At 38.6% G+C, this 15620-nt stretch overlaps 1 protein-coding gene across 4 annotated transcripts in view; it reads right to left on the reverse strand.

Moving 5' to 3' along the window:
• GPCPD1 (glycerophosphocholine phosphodiesterase 1) overlaps positions 1-15620 on the reverse strand; it is a 36428-nt gene that overhangs the window by 19716 nt on the left and 1092 nt on the right. For 3 of the 4 annotated variants that reach the window (XM_031063688.1, XM_031063686.1, XM_031063689.1), the window contains exons 2-7: positions 13076-13160; positions 12052-12145; positions 11370-11432; positions 5587-5662; positions 3744-3785; positions 2458-2581 (exon numbers count right to left, since the gene is read on the reverse strand). In XM_031063688.1, the coding sequence (XP_030919548.1) occupies positions 2458-2581; positions 3744-3785; positions 5587-5662; positions 11370-11432; positions 12052-12145; positions 13076-13160 (484 nt within the window). The remainder of the gene's footprint in view (positions 1-2457; positions 2582-3743; positions 3786-5586; positions 5663-11369; positions 11433-12051; positions 12146-13075; positions 13161-15620) is intronic. The other variant, XM_005429085.2, reaches the window with a different exon arrangement.

Here is a 15620-nt window from a genome sequence, read left to right on the forward strand (position 1 = left end):
CAGTGCTGGGTCACACGGAGCTTCTCATCACCAACACTCCCAAGTCCTTCTCCTCAGGGTGCTCTCAATCCATTCTCCACCCAGCCTGCACTTGGGGTTGCTCCAATTCAAGCGGAGGACCCTGCACTTGGTCTTAGTGAGATCTGAACTCCCAAGCCTCTGAAGCTCCCTCTGGATGGCATCCCTTCCCTCCAGTGTGACTGCACCCCTCAGGCTGCTGTCATCAGCAAACTACTGAAGGAACACTCAACCCTATCTGCCATGTCACCAACACCACCAACCCCTGAGGGACACACCTCATCCCTGGTTTTCACTTGGGACATCAAGCTGCTGACCACAACAGCCAGGGCAACCACCCAGCCAAATCCTTATCCACTGTGTGCAACAGCGCAGTCCTCAAAACACCAGGGCTAAGATACCCATTTCTGACAATTAACTGTGGAGTTACAAAAATGCCTGCTTTTTGAGGCACCTCTGCAGAGAAAAGCACTAAACTGATTTAAGAACACTACAGTTCCAGCCAAAAAGCAAGAAACACCAAGACAATTATGGAGTAAATATTTGTGGTTTAACACTTGGAAACTGGGCTATTAGTAACCCAAAATTAATTTAAAGGCTACATCAATTAAGTAAAAAAAAATAGCCCTAATATTGACAATTAACATGAGGTAAATTGCATACTGAGATGAGCAACTCTTACCTAAACCTTGATGTTTTAAATTTCTTCTTAGAAATCAGTACAGGGGGTTTCTCAGAATAATGCAGACGTAGCCTGATTTCTGTCTGACATGTCAGCCACCCAGCATCCACAGTTTTAATACCATCTATCAAAAGCCAAACAGAAGGGAGAAGACACTTTAGTAACTCATTTTAGGGAGATCTAGGCAGTTCCTCTTGCCATCACCTTCCAGATAATCCTCCTTATCACCAGCCTTGATCTACAGTAATGCAGGAAGTTTGGTGCAGCCTTCCCCCAGTCTTTCTGAACTACCCAGAGCAGCCAACAGGAACTGCAGCTGTCTGCTGGATTTTAATGGGATTAAACAGGAACAATGATCATGTGTTAACTATCTGCAGGACAGCACTGAGCAACATGCCCTTGCCCTTGGATCTCTCACATGGAATAATACTGACAGGAACTCTGAAGGTTCATAAGCAGTCAGAGGCTCTCTGTTTCTGATGAGATACAGGTGTGTCCATTAGCCCATCACAATCAGTGCCAGTAAAGCAGTGCAAGTCTGCAGGATAGGGTACAGCAACAGTTCTGATGAAAAGCATGGAGAATCCTCATCCTGAACACCAAAACAAGGAAAGCCTGCAAGCAGGAGGACCAGAAGCACAAGCTGCAAATCAGGTGCTGAAGCAAACCCCACAGTTTCGAAGAGTTCCTAAAGAGCCAAACCCATCATTTGATGAGGATATGAGGGGGAAATGGAAAAGCTTGAAGAAAGATTTATGAGGTATGGTAAGGAGTTACTTTCAGTGTCAGAGGATGGAACATTATGTGAGAGGTGGGTCAGAACTGTCAGAAGTGAGACATTTGTGCACACAAAAGAACATGAGCTGTGGGCTTACAAGAACCCTTCGGCAGCTGCATCTCTGGCACTTCTTAGCCTGGGGGTCCCAGAGCTGGATGCAGTTCTCCAGGTGGGGCGTCACCAGTGCAGAGCAGGGGGCCAGAATCCCCTCCTCACCTGCTGGCCACACTGCTGCTGCTGCAGCTCACAATGCACTTGGCCTTCTGGGCTGCAAGTGTGCAGTGCTGGGTCACATGGAGCTTCTCATCACCAACACTCCCAAGTCCTTCTCCTCAGGGTGCTCTCAATCCATTCTCCACCCAGCCTGCACTTGGGGTTGCTCCAATTCAAGCGGAGGACCCTGCACTTGGTCTTAGTGAGATCTGAACTCCCAAGCCTCTGAAGCTCCCTCTGGATGGCATCCCTTCCCTCCAGTGTGACTGCACCCCTCAGGCTGCTGTCATCAGCAAACTACTGAAGGAACACTCAACCCTATCTGCCATGTCACCAACACCACCAACCCCTGAGGGACACACCTCATCCCTGGTTTTCACTTGGGACATCAAGCTGCTGACCACAACAGCCAGGGCAACCACCCAGCCAAATCCTTATCCACTGTGTGCAACAGCGCAGTCCTCAAAACACCAGGGCTAAGATACCCATTTCTGACAATTAACTGTGGAGTTACAAAAATGCCTGCTTTTTGAGGCACCTCTGCAGAGAAAAGCACCAAACTGATTTAAGAACACTACAGTTCCAGCCAAAAAGCAAGAAACACCAAGACAATTATGGAGTAAATATTTGTGGTTTAACACTTGGAAACTGGGCTATTAGTAACCCAAAATTAATTTAAAGGCTACATCAATTAAGTAAAAAAAAATAGCCCTAATATTGACAATTAACATGAGGTAAATTGCATACTGAGATGAGCAACTCTTACCTAAACCTTGATGTTTTAAATTTCTTCTTAGAAATCAGTACAGGGGGTTTCTCAGAATAATGCAGACGTAGCCTGATTTCTGTCTGACATGTCAGCCACCCAGCATCCACAGTTTTAATACCATCTATCAAAAGCCAAACAGAAGGGAGAAGACACTTTAGTAACTCATTTTAGGGAGATCTAGGCAGTTCCTCTTGCCATCACCTTCCAGATAATCCTCCTTATCACCAGCCTTGATCTACAGTAATGCAGGAAGTTTGGTGCAGCCTTCCCCCAGTCTTTCTGAACTACCCAGAGCAGCCAACAGGAACTGCAGCTGTCTGCTGGATTTTAATGGGATTAAACAGGAACAATGATCATGTGTTAACTATCTGCAGGACAGCACTGAGCAACATGCCCTTGCCCTTGGATCTCTCACATGGAATAATACTGACAGGAACTCTGAAGGTTCATAAGCAGTCAGAGGCTCTCTGTTTCTGATGAGATACAGGTGTGTCCATTAGCCCATCACAATCAGTGCCAGTAAAGCAGTGCAAGTCTGCAGGATAGGGTACAGCAACAGTTCTGATGAAAAGCATGGAGAATCCTCATCCTGAACACCAAAACAAGGAAAGCCTGCAAGCAGGAGGACCAGAAGCACAAGCTGCAAATCAGGTGCTGAAGCAAACCCCACAGTTTCGAAGAGTTCCTAAAGAGCCAAACCCATCATTTGATGAGGATATGAGGGGGAAATGGAAAAGCTTGAAGAAAGATTTATGAGGTATGGTAAGGAGTTACTTTCAGTGTCAGAGGATGGAACATTATGTGAGAGGTGGGTCAGAACTGTCAGAAGTGAGACATTTGTGCACACAAAAGAACATGAGCTGTGGGCTTACAAGAACCCTTCGGCAGCTGCATCTCTGACTGAAGAGGCAGAGTGGGTAAATTCAGTGTTTTTCCAGGCATGAGGAGTTTTTCTAAGGCTAGGTATTAAGAGAAAGCTAAGCCTATTCTGTACTTTCAAAAATGCATGCTCATGATTTATAGTTCCCAAATTTCAACCTTTAACATCATCAGAGTGACAAGACTTCAACTCTTCCTAGCACTCTTCTATTAAGATTAGAAGGGATAAGAGCCTGAGTGTGATTTCACAAATGCTGGATACAAAAATAACTGTAAAAGCAGAGAAAATGATCATAGGCAATTCTTCTCAAAACCTACAATCTCAAACAATTTTCAATTACAAGACTTAACCTTGTTTAAATTAAATTCATGTTAAGGAATAAAGGTTAATATATCTCACTTACTACAGATTCCAAAGTCTCCATCATCGACAGTAATTTTATTTTCTAGAATTAAAAGGAACGGAAAAGAATAGAAAAAAGTAATTAGTATTCACATTTAAAAGTCATTGCCAAGTTAAATTAATTCTACTTCTCCACTTCACGTCTAAAAAGTGTATCTAAAAAAATGCAGGAAAACTGAAACAGACAAAGCAGCATGTTTTTTTCAACCTTCTATAAAGATTGATCTCAATTTATGTTTTTTCTCAGTTTCTGCACAAAAAAAAATCAACCAACACACAAAATACCACATTTCACTTTAAGTAATCTGAACTGAGAATAAAAAGGTTGCACTACTTTCTGGCTTGCTGCAGTATTTTGCTGCTAACTACATCCCACTAGTATCTAAGATGCTTTACTTGTCAAAGTAGTGTCAAAGACATTAAATTTTCTTGCAAACATACAAGAAAGTTGTCCTGCTGCACATTTAAAGTTTTTTAATCGAGTCAATCACAATTAAAATGCTTATTCTGCCCACATGACAGAAACCAGCCTAGCATGAAATACTGAAAACACTCACTTCACACTTACTTTTATCCTTAGTCTTTCCAAAGCTTTAAGAACTGAAATCCTAAGGCACTAAGTAAATTCATCAGCATTAACAGAACAGATAGTCTAAACAAACCATCCATTTTCTCAAAACATAAAACTTCACATAATTTTGCCTCTACAGTGGTTAATCCCTTTTTTCCCCTAAGAATCATTTGGCTCCTAACCTAATTTCTTAATAACCACAGGCAACAATTTAGGATCAAAATGACCCAGTGCTAACATACTGTGCATTGCTGCATTTTCTTAAAAACTGTTTATGAAGAATTGAGTATTACCTGGGGTAAAAAAAAAAATCTCAACTTGGAACGAGGTAATCTAAACCTGAAGTCTAGGCCCTAGCAGTGGATAGGTTGCTTCTCTTATCAGTTACTGACAAATACAGAAATAATCTTCTTACAGGAATAGAAACACTACTAATTCAACCGAAATTAAAAAAAAAGGGCAAAGGGAGAACGGAACATGATCATGGTACTTTTAATGACTAACAGATTCTTTGATACCACCTACCTTCTAAAAGACATTTTTTTCAAATAATTAGAAAGTTTCTTAAAAATTGTAAACTTCTAAGTGTGGAGAAAATAGTATTTTTATGTGCTAGAAAAGACAGTGCATAAAACATGACATAGCAGCATAAGAGATCTAAACTACAAGCTACATTCAAAGGTTATTTCAGTCACTTTTAAAACCCAAATTTTTCCCTGTTCAGAAAAGCATTAGTAACTCATATGCAAGTCTGCATGCCACCCTTTCTTTCAGCAAAATACATTTCTGCTAAATTGACGGGTAAATAAGTACATTCATGTTTCTATTTTCATTAATCCATTTACTTATAGAAGCCTAATTAAACACTTTTGTTTAAAATTTTACTAATTAAATAGTACTTAAATAAAAAACAGCAGTGACTTCACACCCTCCCCTCTTTTTCTTTAAAAAAGATCATATGGATCCTTAGTCTCAAAGAATTAAGCTTACAGAAAATTATTAAAATTTCAAATTAGTAAAAAACCAACCCACATAATCTTAAGGATGACAGCAAATAATTTCACACCCACTTCCATTTTGAAGCCACTTATGTATATATCCATATATATATTTTGAGAGTAAGGCCCATGTCGTGCAAAGAAAAAGTCTATATCTCCCACACATTAATAAATTTAAGTATTTTAAAACTATAGCTATCAATCCCTCTAACCAGTGTGCAGCATATCAGCAATCTTATGCATATGCCTCAAACAGATGCAGTTGATGCCCATACCTAAAGGGGTAATTGATCGTGGTTGTAGATGAGTCTCCCACGTGTGAACTATGACTTCGCAGGGACCATCGATAGTCTGTAATTTAAAAGTTAAATGTCTGCAATAATTTCTTTTGTTAGATCTGACTTTGTACCCATGAAGCTGTTTGGGATGGTTGTGAACTAAACTTGAGATTTAAGGAAGTAAAAGAAGAAGAAGAAAGGGAGAGGAACAGAGAGAGAAAAAGACTGAAGAAGAAAGAAAGAAAGAAAGAAAGAAAGAAAGAAAGAAAGAAAGAAAGAAAGAAAAAGAAAGAAAGAAAACAGATGAGGCTTCTTACCCCTGCAACTGCTGATGACTGTTTGATGTGTTGTGAATACATATGACAAAACTTTTGACAGTCTGACATGGCAGAAAAGTTACATGGAATCATTAAACCTTTACTGCTAACAGATGCTCTGCTGGACTACTTTAGTTTCCTTCTGATACCAAAAAAAAAAATCTCTGAATTAATCAGGGGTGCTCACTTTGTTCTCAAGCTACATCAACGGTTTATGAAAAACATTCCCCACATATCCAATTCCAAACAGCACTCAGCACCTACTCATGCACATAGCAGTTGCAGGGGTGAGTTCTCCTTCAAAATCTGCCTTGCTAAATTCGAAGACTATAAAACACAGTTATTTTAGTTGTGGTACTGGAAAGCAAGTTATTTATCATCTAATTAAAACATAAATAACTGATCCAATCAGCCAGCAATGAAGACCCTGCAGGCTATTCCAGCTGGAGCAGGATAAATGAGATACTTTCATTAAAAAGAAAATATTGTCCACCAAAAGAATACATTTGTTGACAAACATGGCCAAGACTCAGATAACCAGAACAGTAACACAGACTCTTCTTTCAGAACAATTTAACTTTGAAATAGCTTTCTAGGTCAAAGCTTTGAGGTAACCACAGCTTAACAACAGAGAGAACATGCCTAATTACCAGTTCAGTCACCCTGAGAAGGTTCCCCTAGCATGGCACAGTTGTTTCTATCAGATGTAAAACCCACTGTCAAACAGCTGCAATTCGTCATTTTGATGTTTTGGGGCCTAAGTAACTCTTATTTCCAAAAAAATTTGCTACTATTGCCAAGGACATGGAAACTTCCATTCCAGCTCATCCCCTAGCTCAGGTTCTTGTTTAAACAGATTTCAGACCCACAGGGACATCCAGACAAGCTTCAGACTCAGCAGTGAAATTACACAGCATCAAAATGCTTTGTTCCATTACACCCCACCCAACAAATTCTTCACATGCAGATGGGATTTCTTGACATACACTGAGCACATTTAATCTCCCAAGCCTTTGGGTGAGTTAACAGCAAGCAAACACCAAACATTTAACAAGAGCTCAGTAGGATGGCTTTGCTCTGCGAGTCTCAGCTGAAGCAATGTTCCTAATGAGTTCAGAGGCATCCACACTTAAATGTCGTGTCAGAATAAACCACATATGCTTAGTTATGTTTTAAAGACAGAATGCATGTAAAATACAAATAAAATTATATTACTGCTTCCAGTTTATTCCTGTTATGGGGCAGTTTTAGCTCCCAACTTCTCATTGCTGCCACAGTGACCACACTTAGGATTTCTAGAAAAGTAAATAATGAGAAGTTTCTTTCCCCTTCTTTCACAACACAGTGACATTTGCCTGTCACAATGACTGTTTCCAAAGCTGCAAACCATGTTTGTCAGCAGGGAGGCTGCCATTTACTCTCACCATGCATGCAAGATCTCCAACAGCAGCTCCCACGAACATGTGTACAGCTTTAGTTTGTGAACCTGGGCAATGCAAATCCTCCTAACATGGACTAAGCTGTCTCCTTCAGAAAGTAAGCAAAGGTTTTTTCCTTGTAAAACCCCCAATGTATTGTATGAAAATACCAATTTATTTCTTACACTACTGTAACTGTCCATTCTAAAGTCAGGTTCTAAAATGATGAATGAATTTGAATAACATTATCCCAACAGTAAGGACACTATGCCAGATACATTCAGCACAATTTCCTCTCCTGAAAGGAATACAATGGACTGATTGTGCATTTAATCCCAGGAACCCTAAACACTTTCCATACTAAGAAGAGCCAAGCAAAGCTACCTGGAAAAAAAGGGCAATTGATTAGAGAACAGGCACAGACATCATTAAAAACCCTCTCAATCCCCACTCAGACCCTCTCTGAGTTTACAGGCATTTAAAAAACGTTTCAATTACATGTAACAGAAGCCATTGTTACAATGAGGTCAAAAGAGTAATGTCATTTCTGTGGCATATACTGACCACATCTGAAAAGCAGCCAGCTGAGCAGTAGAAGTAAATGAGGTGTCATCAATATTAACGGTATGTTAACGTTGCCTAAAAGGAGAGTGTCTAGAGGACAGTCTTAAGAGGGCATCCATTCAAATGTCACATCAAGCATCTCATGGGCAGTACACTAAGGTAAGTGACACTGTGGATCTTTTTCTACTACTACACACATTGTTATTTTTTTGTAAAAGCCAACACGAATATTGTCGCTTGATCTTGATTAGCTGATTATCTGATTCAATTTTCAAGTTTTTAAAGAACATTCAAGAACTTTCTTTAAAAATCAAATCATCTTCCATTATGAGAAGCTGGGGCCTCCCTCCCCAGCAGTCATTAGACACTTTTGAAATGAAGGGAAAAATGCCTATCTAGCCTAATGGTTCTGAGGTTCGATGCAGATGCACCATTTGCATGAAGTCCTGGGTACTCAGTACAATTAAATAATGAAAACACTTCTGTGGATGCTTAAATGGTAATTTAGGAGATCAGTTCCAAGGTTCCTGCTTTAAGGCATCGCAATAGAGTAGGCATTGGGGGGGGACGACCCAAACCAAATCTTAAAAACGCCACACAAACACATTTATCCAAGGGCACTTCACTAATTAAAACTGTGTTTCAAGAATAATAATCTACTTCAATAATATGAAACAGCTAAATTAGACTTAATTGCTAAAGCTGCATTTCTGGCCAAAATCTCTCTGGATTTCTATACCATGTAGAAGACAATAACTAAGCACTAAACTGAATAATTAAAGCCATTCAGGCATTGCATCCAACTTGCAAGGCAGCAGCACACAGAAGTCACCTGGCAGGAAATGCTGAGCTCAGTAGAGATTTTATAGCTCTGGTATTTCCAGTAACAGTTTCACACACAATCTGCTATCTCAGCAGACAATAATGTCTTTGTTACTATCATGACAACCACGGGTTCTTAATCTACAAAAAGCTTTCTAAGGCATTAATTACTGAGTGTAGGTCTAAGTTTCATCTTTATTACTACAGTCCAGGCGCTAAATGGATTTATTTAATTGCATTTTAAAAAAGTAAATCTAACTCTCATTTGAAACCTCTGTAATTAAGCAGAAAGTGTGAAAAATGTCCTCCAATCCAGTTTTTGAAGTCCTGCTACATGCACAGACAGCTTAGCTATTTCACACTTGCCTTGAAAGAAGTAACCCTGAACTTGCATGCTTATTTACAGTTTTAAAAGCAAATACAGAACACAGCTGGACAGATTAAGGTGTGTTCCTTACTCAGGTTTTTGAATATGCATCATGCAAGCAATGCATGTAACATTATTCCTCTAAAACTCAAGATACACAGTAGACCAATTCCAGCCAAGGGAGTTTTGGTGTGCCTCACACAAAGCCCCTCACAACCCACTGCCACAAACAGAAAGTGAGTGTAGAATAAAAGCCAGGAAGATCCTCACAGGGAGCTCACTGATCCCAGACTACGTTCAATGAAAGAACAACCTCGACCAAAATAGTTTAAGTTACTGTCTCTTTTCATCCAAGTGTGTGTATTTATTTTTCTTTTTAAAGGCTTAAGATCAAAATGTTTGCAACACAGTAAAATCACTTGATACGCAGGAGCTGAGACCTGACACCAGTTTTATAGGAAAATGTTCTTTGGACATTTTGTATTCATGCAACAATTCTACAAATTTCAATATACTGAGTATTTAAAAAAAACCGCTGCTCTATTTACATAACCACAATTATGTTAACAGCAATATGCTTCACTACAAACAAGACTTTCCATTACATCATACTTTCCTTCACGTAAAAAAATTTTAAGATCAAATTATGATCTTCTTAAAGGGAGGAGAGAAAAAGACAACGCTTTTTTTTTAAATAAAATGTCAATTATTCTATTTTCACATCTAGCCTGTAGCACTACTGTTGGCAATCTAGGAACCATCATTTCTCTGTGTAAAGATGTATCAGCCCCATCTTTTCCACCATGTCCAACTCAAGCATCTTCACAGCTGGAGTTACTGTAGAAGTTGCTAACTTCAAGTGGATCTGTCCTCAGCATGATTTACCAACTATGTGTTGTCAAATTCATATACTCAGACTTGAATATAAGATTACACTGTTGTTTTACTACACATAAAATTGATATAAAGATTAAGTGTCAGAGATCATATACTGCCAGCTTGTCAAATTTAGGAGATTAATCACAAGCAATGCCTAATGAAAAAAATTCTGAAATAAAATAGGCAGAATAATTTAACTTAAAAGTATATTTTCCTTATCAGCATTTCCTTAATGCTAAAGTTCTCCATGTACTGTCTCACTTGCACTATACTGTACATGATATTCCTGTTACTTTTTCATTGTTCTGCAAGAGGTTTACAAAAAGAGGAAGAAAACTACATTGTACCTGGATTCCTTTCCTTCAAAAGACTTTATTTTAAAAGAAGTAAAGTCCTGTGCATTTAACAGGTACAAGTCAGACACCACTAAGCTGACAACCCTGCGCCCCAGGAATTCACATACTTTGTTTTGTAGGGTGTTTCCTTTTCTCCTGCTCTTTATGCTGGTATTGCATTAAATTCATACTTACCTTGGCAGACCCTGCATCACACGGTGCATAAGGGTGCAGATACAGAGCACCTACTCAAAGAAACACACTCACCAATACAGAGGGTAAACTTTTGCAAATGGTAAAACAGAAATTGTATTGTCTATCAACCATGGCTCAGCCTCTGCTCACTAACTCTTGTTTTTTGAGTGTGTTACATTTGCTTACATTTAAACTTCTGGTCATTTGCGAAAAATAAAATAAAAATGTAAGTGTCCCACCAGAGCTGCTGAGCTGTAAGAATTAATCTACTTTTGGCCTCTGTTTGACCTTAGCAAAAGAAATCTGTTACTGGCCTTCCCTTCTTCTGCCTCAAAGTACCAATTTAAATACCAGTTTCTGACTAGACTATTTCACATGCTCTAATGAAAAAATCAGAACTGTGTTTCGTTTGAAATTAGTACCCTTCACTGAAATGATACCTCCATCAAATGTGATTTTTTTTTTTAGTTAAAAAAGGCTGACAAAAACTTACATGCTCTTGACAGTAATTTGAAATTTTTAAAAGGTATTGATGAGATGGTTCTGTAACTCCTTTGCACACTTAGCTACAGCCTTCATAATCCCAGTTTCAATGAGGAACTAAAGCCCAGGGTGAATAGCTACAGGATATTAATAGAATAAGAAAGACAGCAAAGGCAGCATTAAATTTCTTAAGGTTATTACTTATTATGAAAAACAGTTCAAGAGTAGCTGCTTATTTTCCCAACTTAGCCCAGCTTTTTTTTTTTTCCTGGATGCAACCTCTTCCCATCTGAAGAACTTCTCCCTGCCTTAGTGCAATGTTTACAAACCAGTACACTGTCACATACATTAAACTCTAATTTATGTAACTTTAAGTCATATGCAACTTTGACATCAATACCTGTAAAAACACATCTGTCTCTGTCTCTTGGCTCTTTTTTTCCCCTCCAAGTCGTGCAAATACCTACATACAAACATACAGAAAACAATGGGATGCCTCATCCCTTGTTTCACCTTTTCACTTCAAGACATTAACTTATGTTAATTATGCAGCACAAAGTCTGGTTAATACTTCTCATGCTTCACAGAAACAAATCTGCAGTGATATTAAAAACTTTTAAATTTTTAATGCACCTCCTACACTGACCATTTTTCTCCTACTATCACTTGCTTCCATCCTATCATACAGGATAGATATCACATACTATCACATCCCTTCCATGGATCACTTGAGATCCATGCCCTGCTGAAGTCCATATGCAACTATATTCTAACTATAAGAACTTCACCATATTATTTAAGCTTTATAATAATGTCAGGGATTTCTTACCACTGAAATTTTTGGAACACTAACACTGATAAAAGAAAGAAGAGAATATAATTACAGTTAAGAGCATATGGTCATGTATCTCCAGAATTGAACTGTGAGTATTTCCACAAATGTTTTAGTGTTTCATATGTAGCAATTCAAGACTTATTTCTAAAAATATTTCATGTTTAACTCAGGAAATCCTTTTTTTATTTCAAGTATGGGAATTTTTCCTAAGGATGAGCCAACTTAAAGTAGACAAGGTTGTACATACCTTAGGTTCTAGAAAGTATCCTTTAAAATACCGATACTGAACAGGAATTCCTCTAGGAAGCTCTACAGTAGTTTTCCATCTTTTCTCAAATATACTGTGAAGAAAAAAAGAAAGCAACCAACCAAAAAAGTAAGTTTCAAAACACAGCCTAACAGCCACCTCAGACACATGTCTAAGTAATATTCTAAAATAAAGTCTAGTGTATTGTTGCAAGGAAAGTTATAACAAAGCACCTTAGCCAAACACGCACAGAACACGAGATGTACTTAGAATTGAAACTGAACTTTTTGATTGCCAGATCTGAAATGCTCTAAGAGAACAAGAGTTCTCATCTCCACTGAACAGATGGGGAGAACATGGTGAAGTGATTCAGAGACTCATCCATGATCACACAGCCAGTCACTGACAGAATTACAGACACAGCCTGCAAAGCTTATTTTCCATCACCTCAGATCTGCCATAAGCTGGCACTATTTTAAGAAAATACTGAATTTTTCCACTGCATTTAAGCTTTTTTTATGTACACTCATGCTTATACGTACATCCCTTCCCCCTTAAGGATTTCAATGCAACTCTCAGTTTAAATAATCTCTTTCCTATCACTTTCTAGCACAATAATAATTTTTTTATAGTCTTTACTTTCTTTTTATCCTATACATCTCCTATAACTTGCTCCACAGCCATGGGACTGAGAATTGCCCCAAAGCAGTTTCTTACTCCAAGTATCTAAAGCTAAACTACTGAAATGCCAACCACAACAGCAGAAGCATCATCCATAACTAGAAAAGCACACCCAAGTTTTGTATTTCCTTAAACATATTCCTAAGCGTTCAAAGTGCTCAGGGGCAACCCAAGAAATTCTGGAGTTCTACTAACAGTACACGCAGCTCAGGAGTTTACAAACTCAAAGACAAAATAAATTTGTTGCTCCAGAACTCCAGCTACTTCAAATGGAATAAGTAAAAAAAATTCAAAACAGAAGAAAAAAATCCCCCCAAAAAACCAAAAATCAAAACCAACTTACTCATCCACAGTCTGGAGGACCACTGCAAGCTGGGGATTCCAATTTCCCAAAGCACTGCAGCTCCCACATATTGCAAAAACCTCTCCTAAAAAAATCCAAACAGAAAAATACCCACAATCATCATTACTTCAGGCTAGATGGCATTAGAAAGTACAGCCACAGTCAAACTTTCAAGTATTTTAAATATATACACCAGAATCACTCATCTAAAATCCCTCCTATCCAGAAAGGAATCTTACCCCACCCAAAACCACAACAGCATTTTCTTCACCATCTCAAGGAACTGAGAGAGGCACTAATGACAACTCCAGCCCTTAAAAGGCTTGGCTTCCAAACCATTCTTAAGGAATAGCATTCAAAACATTTCTGGGAATGTAGCAGGCAAATTTTCACAGTAAAATGTTTAATCTTTTCTAATGTTAAATAACACGGTTATTTCCCTAAGACTCTGTATTTTTTAATGTATGTCCATATTCCCTCAAATTCATACCAAAAATTTAGAAAGCACAGACAAACAGGAGGTTGCTAGCATTATTCCCAAGGCAACATACCCAATTAATTTGATTCCCAAAAGTAATAAAGTTAATTTTGCTGCTATGCTTTCAGTTTTTACTGGCTATCAAAACATAACATTGTTACACAAAAAACCCACATGAAATTGTCACATTATCTCAATGCATACATACATACAGAACCCAAAAGGTCACAACAGTATATTTAATTTTGGGATATCCCAAGTGACCATTGCAACTTATCCTTATTTTTAACATAAAACCTGTATGTATCTGATTGTAAGAACAACAAGAATAAATACTAATGGAAAGAACAAATTAGTATTTTGCTCTCACAGGGTTACAACAAGATTTTTAGACATAATAAAAAGCTGTTGCAGAATGAGAAAATATGGAGTTTTAAAGTACAGTTAGGCACCACAAAAGAATGATACAAGCATCTCTGACTTATTTCCTGTTCTCAAAATGAGTAGTGTGGGGAGACACAATAATCCCAAGATACAAAGTAGACCAGCTGTATGCAGCAAGTGTACACTACCTCTTCTTAAGCCACGCATCACAGCTGACACTTCAAAGTACACAGTTACAGTTTTGAGGATGCTTTTTTGTCTCTAGAATTGTGTCCCTTTTCTCCAGTTAAACTAATAAGGGATACCACAGGCCTGCTTATGAAAGAAACCTCTGCAGATCCAGGGGCTGGAAAAAATCTACAGAAGACAGAATGTAAGACAACATTTCTCTGAATGAAATCATTCTGAAATCATTTTACATAACACTTTGAACTTCAGCAGGTTTTTTTTTAATCTTTTGCTGCAATTTATTTTAAAAAGAGAAGCCTGAGCTTTCTGGATGTTCACTGTAAGCATACAAATGCAGACAAAAATCTACATTATATTTATTATGCAATTGCCTATGTCAGCTTTCCCTTTTCCACCCTATCTTGAGGCATGTCATGATTTGTTTTTGCAGGGAGAAGATAAAGTGGGGAGGGAAGACCACCTGAACACCACACAGGCAGGATTTCTGAGTAGAAATACTAAAAAAAAGCTAAAATTCTTTTAACATCCCTTTAAAACAGCAGTACTTAATACACCTTCGTGTACACACAGCTAACCTTGAAGTGCCATCTAATTATATTCCTCTTAACAGGTCCCAGCTGGAAGAGTTCTCTGGGCTCCTATTTTAAACAAAATGTGAACACCCAGTGACCACCTCTCACTCAGTAAGGCACCAGACACAAAAGGCAATGCTTGAATAGGATGTGCAGCCACCCTAAACTCCCTTCAACAACTGCACTGAGGCCGAATTAGGATTTATAAAACACTGCCTTAATTATACCAGGAAAGCCAAAGTGAAATGCAGGGCAAACTGCCTGCCCATAGGCAATTCTGAACTCAGGGGGGTTTGGGTTGGGTTTGCATTTCAAGCTCAGGGGTTCTCAGCTTCTCCCCTCTCCTTGTCATGGAATTCAAGGCTGCTCCTGGCAGAGCTCCTTTAGCTACTGCAGAGAAGGTTAATCTAAGCCTTCTGCCCCAAAGCTTGCAAAAGCCTCACTGATCCAACAATATCAATGTTGCCATAAGCTGAAGCACCTTTTTGTGTCATCTCTTTATGCTGTATTTCCAGATAATTCTTTGTGAACAGCCATTGAGGCAGGATCTGGTTCTCACTAATCCTACTTTTCATGGCAGATATTATTAGCATAGGAAGAAGTTACACATCCAAAGTCAGCTTTGCTAGTGACAGTGCCACCACAGCTGTGGAAGCAACAATGCAAGCAGGACAAAGAGAGCACAGCTTGCAATACTCCATGGTACAGCCACACAGGTCTTGAGCTAAGGTCAATTTACTCTCAAGTTCTAAAATTTTCTCCAGAATGCTACAGAAAACTCTACTCCTCACCAACAGCTTTATGTTGACATCGAGTAACAGTTTTCAGTTCCCAAATGCCAAATCACAAGGGAGAAACACAGCAGAGGTCTAACACAGGGCAGATGTCAAAACCTGTACAATGTTTTTATCATTTTCTTTCC

This window comes from Geospiza fortis, unplaced genomic scaffold (genome assembly GCF_000277835.1).
Source record: "Geospiza fortis unplaced genomic scaffold, GeoFor_1.0 scaffold99, whole genome shotgun sequence".
In the NCBI taxonomy this organism is placed as follows: domain Eukaryota; kingdom Metazoa; phylum Chordata; class Aves; order Passeriformes; family Thraupidae; genus Geospiza; species Geospiza fortis.